This window comes from Fragaria vesca, linkage group LG5 (genome assembly GCF_000184155.1).
Source record: "Fragaria vesca subsp. vesca linkage group LG5, FraVesHawaii_1.0, whole genome shotgun sequence".
Lineage (NCBI taxonomy): Eukaryota > Viridiplantae > Streptophyta > Magnoliopsida > Rosales > Rosaceae > Fragaria > Fragaria vesca.
Window position 1 is genome coordinate 22386950 of NC_020495.1, and position 19474 is coordinate 22406423.

Below are 19474 nucleotides of genomic sequence, written 5' to 3' on the forward strand. Positions count from 1 at the left end.
TCCAGCAGCTTCCCCGACCACTTTCCATCCTCGACGAGTCCGTTCTTTTCCAGTTTTTCCGGCGAGATCACCCAAAACTTCAAATAAAGTCGATCTCACCGGAAAACTGGAATTCGGCGGAGTCGCCGGAGATGGAAAGTGGTCGGGGAAGCTCCTAGAGTCCGCTTGGGTGGAGGCGCGCCCTCGTGCGGCGCCGTACGGTGGCAAACAAACGGAAATCCGCACCGTAAAACGGTGTGGACATCCGCACCTGAGAAAGGTTGTATATATATAGGCCTTCTCGGCTGCGGACGTCCGCACCAAAACTTTGGTGCGGACGTCCGCACCTGATCAGCATTGTGTGTATATATATATATATATATAGTTGCTTGTTCTCATTAACATGACATTAATACTTCAAGCATATTGCTTAGTTCTATCTCAGTCATGCACCAATATGTTTAGTGGTTAAATTGTGTACACTTACTACATACACGTACTACAAAAGTGACTAACCAAGATACCGTGTTAGTTTAGATTGACTAAAGTTTGATCTACAAATTGTTAAGACTCACTTGCTGGAGATACTTTTGAACACTAAATATCTACTACTTTATTGAAGTCTGGCAATAAGCCAAAATTAGGTTAAATACCTGGGAAGAAGGCAAAAAGGGTAAAGAGGACCGTAATAGAACCCTATGAGCAATCATCAATTCGATTCAAAGGTCCAAGCCTTAAAATGGAGGATGATTCATTATATGAAATTATGAACAATTATGTGGTATCACACAACCCTGGCCTCCAAGAATGCATTTTTAGAAAGAAAAAAAAAAGAAGGAAAAGAAAAGGGTTCTTTAATACTTTATTTCACTGAAACTCACTGACGAAAATTTGCCACACATAATACTACTCCTTGAGATGAAGAGAGAAATCAATAACAAAAAGTTTGATTGCATGCAGAACCAGGGTAAGTCATTAGCCAGTGATAGCAGAGTAAAGAGCACTATGAACATCGATGCCTATTTGCACTTCGGCTTTCTCCAACTCGGTTGTAGCTGAACTGAGTTTCTGAGTGAAATCTGCAAGCCCCTTCTGTACCAAGCTCGCGTCAATTTGCTCAATTGGCACAGCTTCCACGGCGATTATATCGGCAACAGAATTTGCATGAATAAAAGCAAAGCCACTGCTGATAAAATACTTTTTCACATCACTCCCATCGTACACTGATAGAACTCCAGGCTTTAGCTCCGCAATGGTTGCAACATGGCCAGGCAAAACACCCATCTGTCCTGTTGTTGTTGGTATCATGACCATGTCGACCTGAATCACACAACTAAACTTTCTTAGTAAGGAGGTTACAACTATACACAAAATGCTAGGGTAAGTTTTCAATCTGACCAAACCAATACCACAATCCATTTATCATTTGTCAGAATTAGAATGAAACCATACAAGCATAAGATTCTACATTTGAGGAGGTAATTTTCCCTCTTCTCACTTGTAAAGGGGAAGACTAAGATTGTTTGCATTAAGCTGATGTAATTACAAATTTACAATTTCATTCTCACCGGTGAACACTAAAATAGAGACAACCAAAAGAATCAAACAAATCTGCTAAGAAAGATTGACAAGGAGAACATGCATGCTACCAAGCTGATAGAGTACTACATGTATATATTTCCCAATCCTCCCAAATAAGTCCAATTAAGCTCGAAAAAATATATATATGAATCTAAACTCTACAATATCAAGAACATGGCATAGAAAAGGAAATGCTTTCCTCAAAAGGTTTTCCACTTCCTAAGCTCAAAAGGTATGCAAGAAACAAGTTTTGAAGTCAATATATAATTAGCTTACAGTGTCAAAAATGCAGTCTACAGTACTAAAACAAAAAAAAAAATCCTGAAACAATGGGGCTCTTTCAAGATTCTAAAACACAAACAAATGTTTTTGCAGATAACAGAAGAAATTAAAAGAATGGTCATCGTGTGATAAACCAAAACAATATAAATCCACAGTTGATGGACTCTAATAGAATGGCATACGTAAACATAACCCCGATATTAAAAAGACCATTTGACAGAGAATGAAACCTCGAATAAGGTCATAAATGCAGATTTCATACCTCAAACGATATAAAACAATGGATACTAAAATATTTCAAAAGATATACAATGTAGTTTATCAACGAGTGACAAAAGAGAAAGATTATAAACAATGACCTAACTTTCAAATAACCCAGTAGAATGTGCATGACAATATCAGTCACACCATTTACAATGAAACATGAGCGAAACGAACAACATTCAAAATCAACAACTCACTTACAAACCCATCAATACCAAAGATGAAAACGAAAAAGCAAGCATCCACAAATTATAATCAAACATATTTAACCTATCCAAATTACACTAAGATTTGAACCACCTCAAACCTAATCAACCAAATCAATCCAAATACAATATTACAGACAGAAAATATAAAAAAAAAATGAATTAGTAACCGGAAAAATATCAAATCTAGGGCAGAATCGACCTCTTTGCCAGAGAGCTCAGACGAATAAGGGAGGACGAAGTTGACTGTCATTTTGGAAGGGAGGGAAGAAGGGACAGGAGGCCGAGGCTCCATGTAGGTTGATGGAGTCCTGGGTGGATCCATGTTGGGCATCACTTTCTTCCATGCCTCTGCCAAGGCTGGGTTTGTTGGTGCAATGGGGGCTGGGACCTCTGTGCAGAAGGGTCGTGGCCGCAGCAAAAAGGCTCGACGTAAGAGACGTGAGACTTGCCGCAACATGATGATCGTGATCGCTGGCTTTTCTGGGTTTTTGTTTTGTTAACTTGGAGAGCAGAACATACTGAAATGTAAAAGATCGATGGTAACGTGAATATGTTGAAAAATATGTTCTATTTTTTCTTTCCAAAAAAATCTACTTTTTGGTTATTATTTGTTGTTATTTGTATTCTCAGGGTTAGGGAGAAAAACATGGATATTTGGATCTCATCAACTATTGCGGAGAGAAGTTCAGTCAAACATGCCATAGCGTTAGGAAACTCTTTAGGTTTAGATGATATCTGCAATAAATGTGGAGTGAAGTTTACACTCTTTTGTTTGATATTCAACCAACTTACAAAAAAAAATGTATATATATCTCCTTTCGTACGACGTATACCAATTCTCTCTACCCTTCTTCTAATTGGCTTATTAGTTTCTCCAATTTTAGAATGTGAATTTCTCAAGTTTGTTTTGTAGGTACATAAATATATTTCTTTGTTTTTGTTTTTACACATGGATGTGAAGTCTTTTATAATTACCAAACGAAAATAACAATTACAAACATGACCTGCCTGAAAGGACATCGATAAAATAAGTCATGCTAAGTATCTCACTCGAAACCGACCTAAACAAAACTACCAGGAGTTCAGCCATGCAGAAAAGAAAAGAACTAAAAAAAATAGAAAATGTTTAGGGAACCCTAACCAAACTTATTAAGTAACTGAAACCATCCTACGCAGAGGAGGTTTCCCCAGGTTTCTAAAGCGCATCGGGTATGCCTTCAATAGCAAGCATACACTTGACACCATGCGTGCATTGGCATCGATCTTCAACTTCTAAGGATGAATGTCCTCTTCCTTGGGTTTGTGCTTAGACCTTAGAGCCTACCGGATGACCAATTTTGTGTTTCTCTAGAGGAGAAACAATGATTGAACCTGCAAAGTTAGGCAATGAAAGTTCAAGTACAAGCCCCAAATCAGCACTTACTGCCTCCAAAAGTGCAGCAGGTCCCTTCCCAAGATCAACTTCCATTAAGACCAACACATTTCTCTTCATCCCTGCAAGGGCAAGAGCTATGGGTGTGATCACCACCCTTGGTATCTGCACCGGCAGTGTTGATGGAAGACTAGAGGCCTCACGAACGTGAGGCTGGGCCGAGTGAGTCTGAAACCAAAGGCCAGAAAAAGGGGTTCGACACACACAGGAGCAGACGAGCTTGTCGGGCTAAGGTTAGGGTTAACAAGACCTAACCCTCTTCCAGTGGCCGCCGACATATCTGGCTGCCCTCCGTCGGGTGCTCGATCGAACAATCCACAAGTCCTACAGTACCCACACATATGCTTAAACTTGACTCAAGTCGACGACTTGCAGGATAGGCTTAAAGTTCACGTAATACTCTGTCGTCACTTTCTGTGAGCCTCGCCTACATCACCGGAAAATTGAAGGTTTGGTTGGCCGGGAAACTGAAAAAGGGTTGTGTCGGTTTTTTTTTAAGGAGGGTAGCGTCAGTTGATGAGAGCGAAAGAGAGGGGTACGTTTAGGTAGAACAAAAATGTGGGAGGTTATAGCGGAGAGAGGTGCATGAGAGTTTAAATACTGAACCCTAGCTAGGTTTTTCTTTTCTTTTTGTTGAGAGAATAAACCCTAAATGAATATGGGAGGGATCTGAACACGAAAGTGCTGAAATAACTAAAATGTGACAGTCTAGCTGATAGTCTAGCTAAATTAGGACACTCTTATACTAGTCCTCAGCTATGGATTTCTTCTCTTCCTCTTTCCTCGGCTACCGCCTTCCAGCTTGATTTTTATAGGGGTGGGTGTGCGAAGGTTCTTTTTGTAATTTGTTTTTTATCCATAATAAAAAAAAAAAAAAAAAAACACTAAAATGCGACATTTATCTGTTTTGTTTTAACTATTTTAGACATTGTTGTTTCTGGTTACTACTCATAACAAACACCCACCCTCTGGTCTCTCTTTGGTCCAGATCAAGGCTAGGCGATGCACTTTATGATGAAGATGAAGCCATTTGTGAAACCAATTGTAAAGAAGAAGCTGGCTGCTACCATGGCATATACCCTATAGACATTATCAAACTTCTCAAGGACCAAATTACTAGTGTTCAGAATATATAAAATTTTGCAATGCAGCAACTACAACTGAAAAATGATCTATAAATCTATATCTATTTTCTTTGACTTGCCCAAAAAATTTTACACTCAGTGTTCCACTATGATTGCTATGCAGCAAATCTGCAAACCTATAACTACTGCCTCTATACAATTAAAGATGTATTTACAAGAAAAACAAATACGCACCGGTGGAAAGCACAACATGAACATTTACAAAGCAAAAAGAAGCCACACCGGTGCAATGTGGCCATACTGGCGCCAAAACACAAGAGCCTCAAGAAAAAAAGATAGTCATTGGCCTTTCCTCTCTTATGTGCCAGCCTCAAGTGCCCAAAAGGCATCTGGATCTGGGCAGAATAGAGAAAAATCTGGAATTTCTAGATTCGCTATGTGCCAGTCTACAAAACGGGCTTGTATTAACTTGAACAGCAGAAGAACAGTTGGCAAAAGCCACCATTTATCGTCCTCCCTGGAGGAAAGAACAATTAAGAAGGATATACACATTGACATGTATATGGAAGATAGATGTCAAATTTACAGAATATATATACTACTGACACTCAAAAGAAAACAGATCAGTACATTGATTTTGACGAATGCATATACTTTCTTATTTCATAAAACAAAAGAAATGACCTTTTTTTTCGCGCACAATAGTCTTATTTAATAGATAGAAAAAAAATACATATTCAACATGTTACGCATTTACTCTTATTTTTGGCTACATAAATTGCCATGTGCCCAAACAGAAACATAGGTAACAAGTCGCACATAGTTTCTTCCAAAGAATATGATTATCTGAATCAGATTGAATAGAGTTGAAGCCTCACCTCCTAATGTTCCATGTATTTGACTGGGCAGGTGGCTGGAAAAAGGAAAAGCTATAATGGAAAATGCCACATATGAATGCAACCACCTGAAACATCGAAACCAATTACATTAGGCAAGAAAATATTACTAGAGAGAAAATAAGTGTCTTAAGCATTTGAAATCACACTTATATGCATGAAATTGAACATAAGATGCTTATCTCAAGAGCACACTTTGATCGAAGAGTTTCAATATAATTGGACCATTAGAATTTGAATTATTAAGTACTCAACACGTCTTCTTGCAGTCTTAGTCTAATAATTCTTTCAGCCTTCATTTTCCCCATGAATCTTTTCTGTGATATTGACCAACAAATCATTTAACTTGCAAACAATGTTAATAAACTTACAAATTCTGTCATGGTAGCAGATCAAGAACAACAACTCAAAGATTGTTGTTATATGGTATGTATTTTCTATTTATTCATAAGAAGCAGGATTTTATTGAAAAAGAACAAATACCAATTAGTGGACAAGATATCCACTGGAAGAAGCCCCTAAAACACCTACACCAAGAGGAGACCCCAACTAGAGCAGAACAAAACACTCAATTAACTAACAGCAACAGACCATCTAAGTTAATAGCAAAAAATGAACTACTTTTTATAATTAAAGAAAATGACCCCATAGGGTTTCCCAAAGTCAAATGCTGAGCAACAAATTCATCCCCTCTTAAACTCTCAAGATATGATGAATATGCATTATTAGCTCAAGTGTCACATTTATAGCCATAAGTTGCTTAGGACTAGCAATAGAAATTTCAAAGGTCAATTCTACTTTGTCATATTTCATGCTCTGCATAACTTACGATGTTAGATAGGGATGTTGCATTCCACAATGCATATACCCGAGCAAGTGAAGCTCTTCTATTTTCCTTACTGAATAAGGCACTCAATCCGGCAAGGAAGGGAGAAAGTAGGGACAGAGGAAGTATAAGCAAGACAGCAAGAAAAGCCCCAAGAGAAATCCAATAGTATTGAAGCAACATGAGAAGGGTGACAGATAGGTCTGCTAAAAGCATGACACTTATCAGCAGCAGCAGGGTGTCCTGAAGAAATACCGTCGTATTAGATCTTGGACATCAGACTATTTAATGACATAAGTATATATATCTGAAAAACGTACCTGACGGCCAATAGGTCTTGTATTGTTCAGTAGAAGAGAAAGTGGAAAGAGGAAGTCCTTTTTATACTCCATAGATCTTAAGGTAGTCACATTTATAAGGCCCCCATTTATTCCTCCGGTTATCCTTTTAATTGACAATGCATGACCTACATACGGCCAACTTTGCTGCATTTGCTTTAGACATTTACTTGCACATGCAGAATTCGACCTGGTGTTGGATCAACATAGAAAAACACGAGTCACTAATAATTTATACAAAGGAACCTATAGCTCAGGAATCAATCATTTGTGCATTTTAACGGTTCCAGGTGCTATATATTAAGCTCCAAAATGACATCAATACATCTAACTTCAATTACAACAGAAATGAAAAGTAGTTTTTTTTTCCTTGCTCCTGAACAATATTTGAAGTAAATCAAACAACCTTCTGGAAAACTATCACCTGTTCATACTAGATCAAAAACATTCTTAAAAAACAATAAAGTAAATGTACGGCATCATTAGGTCTAACATATTGTAGCTTTAGTTGCCTTTAGAAGAAGATTCAGTTCTTTGGTTCTTTATATCCATTCTTCCTTTTCTTGAGGGACAAGTAATTCTTCCTTTGCAAACCGAATTGCACCATAATGTCTGTTATTTAATAGATAAAGCATAATAGCAAGTTCTCAGGATAACATTGAACAAATATCTTTGTAAGGTAAAGCTCAGAAGGCCGGTTACCCTCTTCACCAGAAATAATCAGTCTGAAAGGCCATATCTTTGTATCTTTGTAAGCTACAATATTGTTTTCTTGTCTGTAGCTTTCATTTTAAATTGGTTTTAGAAATTTCATCTAACATTGGAAAATAATCAGAGTATTTTTATGGACTTCTTTAAGACATGTAAGCACATCAATTAGTGAGTTACCTTGGCAGCTCATTATTACTTCTATACCACGTATTCGACTGGTGCACACTTTGAAGAGGATAATCCCCAACTATTACCAATATACCCAGCTGATAATAACCAGAAGCTGTTGCTTGAAACCATAAAAGCTCAATTTTAACCCCATGGAACACAAGTTGAGGGTTTGCGTGGCTGTTTATCCAATTAATAACAGGAATTAGGTGAGTACGAATACATCCATGCTTCACCATCCTCAATTGAGCATTCAAACCAGATACCAAATGATTCCAAACGGTTTCTGGGACATGCTGTGAACAGTATAACATAACTCAGAAATGATTATGAACACCTTAAAATAATTAATATTAAAGATTATAGATATCATGCCTGGCCAAGGAGATTGGTCAACAATGAATCACTGTGAAGATTATAAGGTGACATATAGCTGCCATCACCACCAAAGATTATGCACATGGGGAACCTCTTCTGGATGATTGACACCAATTCCAGACGCTTCTCATCACCACCAAGGAAAAAATCAATATATGCCACCATCAAGTCTGGTGTTGCTCCAACCTGCATGAATTTCAATCATGAAGATTAAAAACCAATTTTAAATCATCAGTAACAGAAAACTGAGCTTAAAGTTACAGTCTGATATAGAGTAACGTTGATGTCTAGTAAAGGATACACTCTGTAGGAATTATCTGAAGTACCAAGTATGAGGAATGGTAAAAGAACAAGCAAGGAGGGAGGGAGGGAGAGGGGGAGCAAAATTTGCATCTGAATGCTGAAGAGAAGAATTACAAAACTTGAGCCCTCTTACATCAAAATGCTGGACATAATTCAAATTAAGTGTTACAAGAAATTTGGGTGGTTAAAATTTTTATGAAGTATGCACTTGTGCTAAAATGAGCATCAAACTGAAAAATATTGCAAATGTTAATCAGTGTCAACTGTCAACCAGTAGCAACCTCAGAAACATACCAAATACGAAGATAAATTTTGAAAAGAGTAATAACTGTAACTACAAAATTGAACACTGGGGAAGGTTATATAAAAACAAAGAGTAAAACCTTCATCCCTTTGTACAAGGCTCGAGATCTGCAAGAGCGGAGACATGAATGGTCATATTCAGACTTTACATATTCCTGAAGGCGATGAACTTTATTTCTTTGCCGCCACTCTTTCCAGGACCAAGAACAAGGATATGCAAGAATTGAAAGTATACTATGAACAGACCCTTCCCACCAGTCATAAGCAGCAACAGAATTGATCTCATCAATGAACCTGTTAAATGCATCTTCGTACCTGTAGCACAGACATAAATAATCATATTAAGACATAAAAGAGAGCAAGTTGATGCTACTCTAATGTGGGGGATTTCAATTAGTGTGTTCATTTGAAAAGAAAAAGAACCCTGGAAGAATAAATTTTCAGTTCAATAATAAAACCAATAAGTTTGCTTGCGTCAAGTGCGTTGATCATAATGGTCGATACTTAACCTAACCCCAGTTCCAGGTTAATAACTCAAAGTATCACTCTGAGATTATTATCCAATTATATAAGCTTCTAGGCTGAGTCAGTTTCTTACACAATTTCAATGATTGCATCTGGAGGAGAATAAGGAAGATGCCAAGGTTCTCTGAATGTATTAGGACCCATGAAGTACATGCGATGAACATGGCTTTGAGTTTCTTCAACTCGGGTTCCTCGCACCTATGGTATCATATTTTAACAAAGAGAACAGGAGAAAGTGCAGGACATTGTGTCATAAATTCAGCAAGTCAAATCACAGCTCTTAAACCATAAAATGGAAATAAAGAAATTTGTTGCATGAAGAGTACCTCAGATAAGGATAGAAGGGAGGGAAAACGATGATGATGATTATGGTCTTCAACTGAACCTGCTCTATCGGGAGAACATGACCCAACAAGTTTGATTCTCAAAGTACTTAGTAATAGACCCAGAAGCACCAAAATGCAAGACAATAAAATTGCAAAAGGCCAGGGCCCCCCAAAGGTATACAAAAGCTCCTCAAGAGGAGTATAGCAATTCGGCATCCCATATTTTTCAGATATGCATTTATAGGGACATGATGGATCAGTCACCCCTCCTGCAGCAAGTGTGCATCTTTCTGTGAGATGAATGCCCAGTAGCAAAAATTTGAATGGAACAGACGAGACTCAACAATTAAAAACAAAATCACAATCATCAAAGTACCTCGCACATAAATGAATTCAGCACGTTGTGGAAGAAGGTCAACAGAACAAGGAGTACAAAGACGAGCATCAGAGCCATCAACATTCTTATATGTGCCAACAGGGCATTCCTGACAAAAAGAAGGAAAAGAATAATAGTAAAAAAAGGAATGTTTTTTCATTCAAATGTACAACACAATGGCCAAACAGAAAAATAATCCCAGCATGACAAAAGAGCCAATACTAAATTCATTATTAAGAGTGACTCAGAGTACAGTTTCTTTTTCTAAATCTTTGCTTTACATGTATTATGATTTCTGTCATAACCCTAGAAGGCTAGAATTGTGTACTTGCTTCATTACATACCTAATAAAGATTATATGCAATTTGAGTTCCATCTTTCACTGAACAAATAATATTTGCTATCTAATAAAAAGAAAAACAAAAGCTTCTACTGTGTACAAGGACTCTAGAGTTAAGGGTCCATGGCGGCTTCCACTGTATGTTGTAGAAAGTTTCTTAATATCTCAAGCTATTAACATTTGTCACTAGTCACGTCCAAGTCTATCAAGTACCCTAATTTGATTACTCTCAAAAGGTTATATCATGATAAATTTGTCGGATACCACTTCTCCAACAATAAAAGAAATAAATAATAGCAAGACATGTACAGTGATGATGTTTACCTTGCAGAAGGTGCCATAAAGGCCCTTAGGGCATTTCTTCCCAGTAATAGTTCCATCATACCCATGACGACCTCCATCATCTCCATCACCTCCACTAATACATATCAGAAAGCAAGTAATAGGCTGTTATTGTGCAATATATCTGATGTAATAGTGTTACTAATATTAGTTATCAAGAAAGTAACGGAAGTAACAGTTCTATGTGGTGTGATCAGATATTAACTGCAACATAAAAATTCTAAATTTAACAAATATTCACAAATTTTGGTAACACTGCTTTTAATAGGTGAGTGCAAACAGTTATTACAGGCATTTTGATATCACTTGCTTAGTAGTAGTTAAGAATCTGAAGAAGGAATGATGAAAATATCCAGACTGTCATAATCACCTTGAGCTATGGGTATGGTATTTTCCCAACTTAAAAAAAATCATTAGTTGCTCATACAACATTAAACATAATGTGGAATTTAATCCTCTTGATAAACATTAGTCAATTCTGGGATGAGATGATAGACAAGATGACCATCCATGCCATGATTGCCATCTAGCATATAAAATCATCACGACAGTAGGCTGGGGAAGTGAAACAGAATCAAGGAACAGTTTCGACGTTGGAATAAAAGCCACAAACACCATGCTTATGGTGTTCACTACACATGAATCATTTAACACGGATACTATATACTCAAGGATATGGTAGGTAGCAGCAGCAAAACTGTACTGATGTGCAATTTCATATAGCGGTGACACCAAAGCATACCTTCTGTTAATGAAGCCACTTATACTTGCAAATGGAGTATATTCATCCCTGAAATCTATCTTAGACCAATGAAAATGAACTCTTCCACCGCCACCCCCACCTCCACCTCGTGGACCACCTTTGCCTCCCACTACAGACAACGATGAATTCTGTGCAAGTAATCTCAGCTCCTGAAGGAAAAGAAGGATTGTCCCACCTGAACCTCCACCAAGCCCGCCAACTAAAGTACCATTATCGTTTCTAGCTGCTTTATCAAAGCTTTGACCATCAGCACTCAAAGATCCATAGACATCAAGTCTTAAAAGTGGCCACTGGATGGATCCCATCACTAGCAAGCAATATAAATATGAATCATAAGAACATTCCAGGTATAATGTCAAATAATCTTATATAGTAAACACATAACAAACCATATTCCCTTTTATTGTGTAAATGTGTGTTGTAAGGGGGTTGGAAATTCTTAATATCAAATACTAGTTTGCCACCATATCTAAAAGCTTAAGTCATTAGGATGTGAGCCAACAATTATTTAATATCTAACACTCACATTCACATGGCCAGCCTCTTAACAACTAGAAACCAAAATGTGGAATTAACTTGTTTTGTTAGGTTGCAAGGATTTTTACAAGATGCTCTAATTCAATGGGGAAGCTTGCAAGTATACAACAAACCCCAAAAATTAAACAGTGAGGATGCGGCTAGCAGTTAATTCAAATTTACTTACCTATCATTCCCCCTCCAACCACATTTCCATATGAATGATTGGCATCCTCAGCTCCACTCCCTAATTCACATGGGAAATTAGCATCACCGTATTCATTACCGCCATTGCTGACCCTACCATTAAAGTAACCCGAGCCCCCTCTTCCTCCATGTCCAGCACCACTACCAGCTCCATTTAAATAGTTTCCCTTTCCAATACCCTTACTGCAACCTGAAAATAAGATGAATAAATGTAATCAGATGCCATAAAGCTTTGCAACTTATTTCAAGAATAACCTCATTTACCTAGTTCAGATGCAGTGATCCGGCCATCAGTAGCAATGATAATAGTCCTAGCCCTGTGGATGTGAACAATACTTCCCTTGACAACGCCATGAACAAGAAGATCCTCTACGCGACAAATCTGTGAAGTGCCAAAGGAAAATATATGTCAACAGCAATACCTGTTACCCAACCCACAAATTGATACTTTTAGAGTAACCCATCAGGACAGAGTCGATTGGATTAAAGATTGAAGCCAGAAAATTAACCTGATAAGTTTGATTTTAATTTGTCTATAAATGGTCATTCATTATGGTAGTGTAAGAATCAAAACTATTGTAAATTGAATATTCTGATTCAAAGAAATGAGCTATGGTAAAGAATTTTCCACTTGAATAAATATAAAATGCTAATTAAGTTTGAGACAGGGAAGGTCCCATGGGTAGAAACAAACTTCACCCAATCAATGAACTAGAAATTCACATTATACAAAGGTCCTTGCATACTAAACCATAAATCAAGCATGATTAAATTATTGTGAAGGAGATTCTAATTTTGAATGTTCATCAATATGAATTCTAGTACTTACTTGAAGGGAAAAGGAAAGTGTGTAATTGACATGGCAATCATCTGGTGGGGTAATCAAATCCAATGGGCATGTCTTACTATCGCATAGGGATTTTGTTACCCTACAAAGTTGAACCGACGAATAACTTTCAATAAACTTCTCTCGCGTGATAAATAAGAAACGATAATCATAGAGCAACAAGCCCTAAACTGATACTCACACTTTTCGGCTTGCATCATCATCCGTAGGAGCCTGGAGTAGAGAACCAGCACCAACCTGTTTTAAGAAGTATGAAATGTTGAGCAGCGGTTGCATCCAAATGGAATTCTAGATTTGTACAACCATAAAAAAGAAAGGCGGACAAAGTAACAACAGAATTATATATGGAAGTAGGAGTAGATAAGTTTTGATCAGGAGAGACACAAACTTGATGATGTAAAACTTGTCACATTCTGAAAGTGTGTAAATAAAACCATTTCAATAATTCTAAATGGGGATAAATTCTAATCACGGTGTTGGCACATTTAAGAGATGCATGCCATAGGTTGCCAAATATCACACAGTTGGCTTGTATAGAAATAAAACCCACTAGTGAATAAGGAACGGTAGTCTTTTTGTTCTGATTAGAATACATCAATAGAACGTAGAAGATATGGTGTATCAATATTAAAACTTTTTAAATCTCTGAGATGATTTTAATTTTCTCTGTTTTGTCTTCTTCTTCTACTTCTTTTTATTTTTATTTTTCATTTATATAAACACAGCAGTGCAATTAGAATGGGAAAGTAGCAGCACAATAGAAGGTACTGAGAGAGTTCAATTAACATAACAACAAATGTATACACCAACTTACTGTTACATTATAAAAGAGAGACAAGGAAAGACGCTGGGCTTTTATTGTATCACCATGACCAGTCAACTTCAGTAGTCCTTGACCATAAACACCTAAGTTTTTATTTGAGCTAATGACAGACTTATGCTGCAAAAGACAAAGCACCAACTCAGCTCTTCAATTCAAGAACAGATACATATTTCAATTCATAAAACATAAACAAGGATGAAGTTCAGAGAATCATACCCTCATTTCAATGAGATTCCTAACTTCAAGAACTGAAGAAGTAACAATGGTATTTCCACCGCCATTTATTTCAATTTTGGAGTTCCACATGAGTAGCATCTTGACAGCAACTCTAAACGCACCAAAAACCTTCATTTACATTAAGGTATTTTCTTAGACTCTTAACAGAGAAACAAGAGAGTTTCTAGAGCTTTATAAGAAGAACTTCATATAGATTTTATACTTGGAATCACATGCATATCTTGCACCATAAGACCAAATTAGTCTGTAAAATTGATAAATAAGAACCCAAACAAATTGACAGATAGTACAAAAGGCTCAAATGCTAAATTACACACCTTACATTTAGAAGTGAAACTGAGAAAGGAAATACTCAGCCCAAATAGTCCATGAGGAGAAATAAAGTCATGAGTAAGCACAACAAGAAGGCGCTCGTGATTACTGAATAACTCAGAGAAAGCATGTATAAATTTTTGCTACAGAAATAACTTAAAGTGTAGGAAAGCTAGTTCCTTTTTTGAGCATGGTGTCCCCTTAGGGGTTATGTAGGTTTTGATACTCTTGGTTAGGTACAATTTTTGATTAAATTCTATTCAAAATCTTAATCAGCTTTCCTCAATCTCTTTCTGTGTTCATCCTGATGGATACATTGCGCACCTGGGTGGGTGGTATATAACTATGTACCTTTATGATGGAATCACTCATCAAAAGCTCTTCAGCAACAAGTTCGAATTCAGAGACTGGAAACTCAGACAGTCCAAAGATGATGCTGCCTCCACGGTATAAACTAACTTGGCCTCTCACCTTCACAATCAAACAAGAGATATTACAACTTACATATTTATATATAGATGATGAAAAAGGACTTGGCATTGAGTAAGAATTATTATTACTTTTTAAAAGAAAACATGAAATAGTGCCTAATCCGTGCAAAAATAAACAGATGCCAAAATGAAGTAGATGGATATCCCACAATCAAATATTATGATTTCACATGATAAACTTTGCAACTATAATAGTTGATAAAAAAAAATAAAAATAAAAAACTTTACATGAAGATCAACTTGTGGAAAACAAAAATTTACTTGAGTATACTAAAAGTTGGCAACCTGAACTCTGGTCCACAGCAGTGGAACTAACACTTTTGCACTATTCTCCACAAAAACATGTGACCAAAGCGGGGTGGTAGAAAAATCAAGCAAAGGGGTTTCAGTTTCTGTTGTGATATTGTCATTTCCAACTCTTAAACTAAGCAGATCCGCATTAAAGTATGTGCCAGCTGCTCCCGAATTCCCAGGACAGCCAATACTCAAACCACCTGAAATAATAAAACTAAGCTCCAATATCCATGAAAACAGATCTACTGAAGTAAAGGCATATAAAAAATTCCCAACAAGAGTTATATTCTAGGACCGGAGAATGTAAACATCTTATTTATTAATAAGTTGAATATAAGCCTAAGCATGCAGTTATGAGTCTCTAGACTAGGTTTCAAACACTAGGGAGTTATTAGAACATCCCCCACTCCCTCAAATTGTTCTTCTTCCCTTCTCTAAATCTTTATTTGTTAAGGATTTGATGCATCTAGGTTAAACTGTCTACTTACAGTAGGATGGTTTCACATGTGTGACACTGCCTACCAGCGAACAGATGCTGATTTTTTTTTCTTTTTTTTTTTCCTAGAAACAAGAACTTAATGAAAGGAAAAAAAAGTACAAGCAGTGAACAACAAGTCCACTAAAAACAGAGGTAGCATAGAACAGCTAGGCTTTTACTTTCCAGAAAAAGAGAACAACTAAAGAATTAGCTTGACCCATTTGTAAAACAACCATTATTCAGATTCATAAAGTTCCTAGCAAATAAGAACCAAATATTTGAAATTCAAAGTTTTACTGTTTCTAAAACTAGATGAGTACGAACCATGAACAGTGACTTTTACATCTTCTTGTATGCTGTAACAATCAAGTGATATCCTTCCACCACCACCTCCACCCCATCCTCTTCCACCAGCAGCACTTATTGTACCATATCCCTTCCTATGTGACGTAAGAAAATGCAAACAATTGAATTTACTCAGACGAATTCTTTAAGTAAGTATTGCAGTCCAAGTAATTAAATTCTTTAAATAGAAAAAAAGATTAGGTGTTCATCAGAACAAAGCAGAAGATCCTTGAGTGGCAAGAATGTTAAGAGGGGATCATAGACTTTGACAATTATATAAGTGGAAGTGAATACAAGAAGCAATTTGTTTTGTGTAGCTGTGTTAACATATCTCTAAGTGAATGTCAAATGGGTAATATATAATATCACAACAGAGAGATATTAACATATAATTTGGAACCCATATAGTACAATGTTAAATGTAATCATGTTGAGTAGAGTGTTACACTGAGTTAAAATGATGTGCTTCCATAAATAGACTATCGTACTGTAAGCTATATCGGTTCAGCTTCTAAGTCCCTAATTCATTATCTTTCTTATCTACATTATAAATATGGCCCCTCTAAATACCATCGTACAGTTTCTCCTACAGTTTTCCCTCTTACACACGGTTTCTTTACTTTATTGTATTTAAATTCACACAATACCTATTGAAACTACCGTATATTCACTTCATAAGCAGTAACTAATATACTTTCCCATTCCCACTAGATAATGTACGAAACTATCTTTCCTATTCCCTGTTTTCACTATCCCATGGTAAGTTAGTACAATAATTTACAACACAAACTACATCAATAAAGTCTGAATTTTAGTAGAATCAAGAAAATTCTTGAGATCAATAAACACATGGATGCACTATATTTATCAATTTATGCCACCAAATTTGATACGGTCCAAGCATTATAGATCCTAAGTTTCTCACGGCACCCAATAGAGCTAGTTGCTAGGAGAGGAAATTAAATAGTAAAGCATTTTATCAAATGAAACAGTATATACTCACAACTTGACAGCATGTATAAAAATACTTCCACCAGATCCTCCTCCACCAGTTGTCCCGCCGTCCCCTCCTTCTGCAGTTATAGATCCATTTAGATATAACATATCCTTCACTTGAAGCTTGATACGTCCTCCACCATTACCTCCAAATGGATGTTTGGTAGATGTGCCTGCACCCTTGCTCCCATAGCTCCATGGCTCGGACAATTTTGACCAAGTATAAACATCACCACCCCAAAAGCTTGTCTGATTATTTTTCAAGCAAGAAGCACCTCGGCCACCATGCCCTCCACCACCTCCCTCATAGCCCACTGGAGTTCCACTAGTTTGAGAAGGCGGTGGTCCACCCAAAGATGTTGTATTTATAGAAGAATTATACTCCATAGTCAGATTGGCAGCCGCAAAAACCACAGAACCAGCAACAATAGCCGCAAATTGACCAATTTTAACATTTCCAGACATGTTAAAGGTAATCATGCAGCCTTCAAGTGGACAAATAAGTGATACATGAGGGAGTATCTCCAGGTTTCCAGTACCACATATGTGAAGATCAGAATAGAAAGACAAGTTTGAGTTTAACAAGCATGTGGTATTGAATGATCCAACACCTTCCAGGTCCTCACAAGATACTGGTTTATTTAATGGAGATGATAACATTGTTGCAACATAAGTCGAGGTGCTGCTTTCAGAGCTATCACTTATATGTGACCCCAAACCTTTCATCCAGTCTTCTGACACAGTGCCTGAACTTCTGTGCTGCCCTGAAGTAAGAGACAGGGCAGAAATGCAAACATGCCCCACCAGAATACAACACCAAGCATACCATTTCAAGTGTGACGGAGACATTACCACTCAAAGAGACAGATTATTAACATTTCTGTCAAATGCATATGGATTGAATACAAGTCTAGCTCAGTCTCAGAAGGCAGTAACAGTCACATACTTATCAGTAGAATATCAAGTTCAGCACACGATCCTCAGGAACATTGCAACGTTTACTGTCCAGTAGCATTAAAAGTTATCAAGCAACAGCACAATAATGTTAAAGATGATAATGAAATTAATGTCTAAAGGATTTGAAACAATCCTATAGGATAACAGTTTAGAAACTGATATTACACTCCTATAGTCTTATTCCTCTCGAAACAAACTTTTAGAATGTCCACAAATACAATACAATAATAACAGATTTGAACTGCTCCAGTAAAATCATTGATTTCTCTTTTCGTATCTCTTTTCAGTTTTTACAAATTAATGACAATCCTTGGCATTTCTAACTAAGCATTTGGATCAAAACTCAAATATAAACAGTTCTTAAAATATATCTCCACCAAATTCATGCCTCCCCAAAATCCACATAAAGTTTCAAACTTCGTAACAACACATTCAAAATGAAATCATACAATGCAATACTACCGCATCCCAGAAGAATCAAACAAAAAGATACAGCATCCTCAACTATAAAGCTCTCATTGCCCAAACCATAATTCTTGAATTCAAATGAAAAACAGTATCAAAGAATCAAACTTTAGCAATCAAAACTGAAGCAAACAATGAACTCCACATTGAAATACCAACAACAGCAAAAGAAAGTAACAGAACTCCAATTCCGAATTCAAAACAAACTTCAAGATGACAAGAGCTTGAGAAAGCTTACAGCTTTGGCCACCCTCGAAGCGAAAACGACAGAGAACAGAGGCAGAGATGAAAATGGGAAATGACTCAAATGAGTGGGAAAAAGGAAGCTTCGCTTTTGTTCAGTGTCAGAGAATGGTTTTGTGCTTTGTCGCCTGCTTGCTTTAGAGTCTTTGGTTAGCTTTTCCTTTTTCTTCGCTTGTTTGTTTCTTTTTTATTTGTTCTGGTAGAATTGGGCAGAGAGAGAGAGGTCTAAAGTCCAAACGAGTCCAATGTGTCCACGAGTCAAGTGACGTTTTGGGATCAACGCAAAGAAGAAAGACTCTTCAAGCTACGTTTTGTATTAGCTGGACTGTATGTGTGTGACAGGTAACGGATTAGGAGCTCGAACAATTGTCCCTTTTCTTTTTTCAAATAAAATTTCAATTTTAAAATTCCCATTTTTGTTTTATGTCAATCTTCTTTCTTTCTTTTTTTGTTTCTTTTTTTTTTTCAAGATAATGACTAGAATGGCAGCCTCACGCCGTTATTATTAATGAAACTGCAGAATGCAAGGAGGACATTAAGCTTAAACCATATAATGTAAGAATACCTCAAAACAATATCAGAAGATCCTACATCACCTAAAGATTATAACAAGACCCATTTAGCAAAAAGTGCATAATTGACTACTTCATTTGCTTTGACTAAAACATGACGACATAACGGAAAGTTAAAGCTCAAAGAGAACCATAAAATATATCTACTTTACCATTATGCTCAAGTTTCGCTCTGCCATAAGACAGCTACATCCATTTGACTATGCAAAGAACTCGTTGCTTCCTTAAAACAGTCATAGCACACTGCGTGCGCTTACCAGGACT

General features: G+C 36.8%; 2 protein-coding genes across 2 annotated transcripts; both read right to left on the bottom strand.

Annotated features, from left to right (window-relative positions):
* Positions 1 to 954: 954 nt before the first annotated feature.
* LOC101293499 (ATP synthase subunit delta', mitochondrial-like) lies at positions 955 to 2772 on the bottom strand. The gene is made up of 2 exons (XM_004301668.1): positions 2515 to 2772; positions 955 to 1299 (listed from the first exon to the last, which is right to left on the bottom strand). The coding sequence occupies exons 1-2, from the start codon at positions 2770 to 2772 to the stop codon at positions 955 to 957; spliced, it is 603 nt and encodes a 200-aa protein (XP_004301716.1).
* A 2093-nt stretch (positions 2773 to 4865) lies between these two features.
* LOC101300253 lies at positions 4866 to 17974 on the bottom strand. Its single transcript, XM_004300244.1, has 22 exons — positions 16981 to 17974; positions 15957 to 16072; positions 15146 to 15354; positions 14721 to 14840; positions 14037 to 14165; positions 13812 to 13937; positions 13179 to 13234; positions 12980 to 13079; positions 12415 to 12532; positions 12131 to 12340; positions 11407 to 11734; positions 10647 to 10740; positions 9983 to 10091; positions 9607 to 9875; positions 9354 to 9478; positions 8836 to 9070; positions 8147 to 8335; positions 7781 to 8067; positions 6875 to 7082; positions 6558 to 6797; positions 5711 to 5796; positions 4866 to 5349 (listed from the first exon to the last, which is right to left on the bottom strand). The coding sequence occupies exons 1-22, from the start codon at positions 17820 to 17822 to the stop codon at positions 5190 to 5192; spliced, it is 4356 nt and encodes a 1451-aa protein (XP_004300292.1). The 5' UTR covers positions 17823 to 17974; the 3' UTR covers positions 4866 to 5189.
* Positions 17975 to 19474: the final 1500 nt, after the last annotated feature.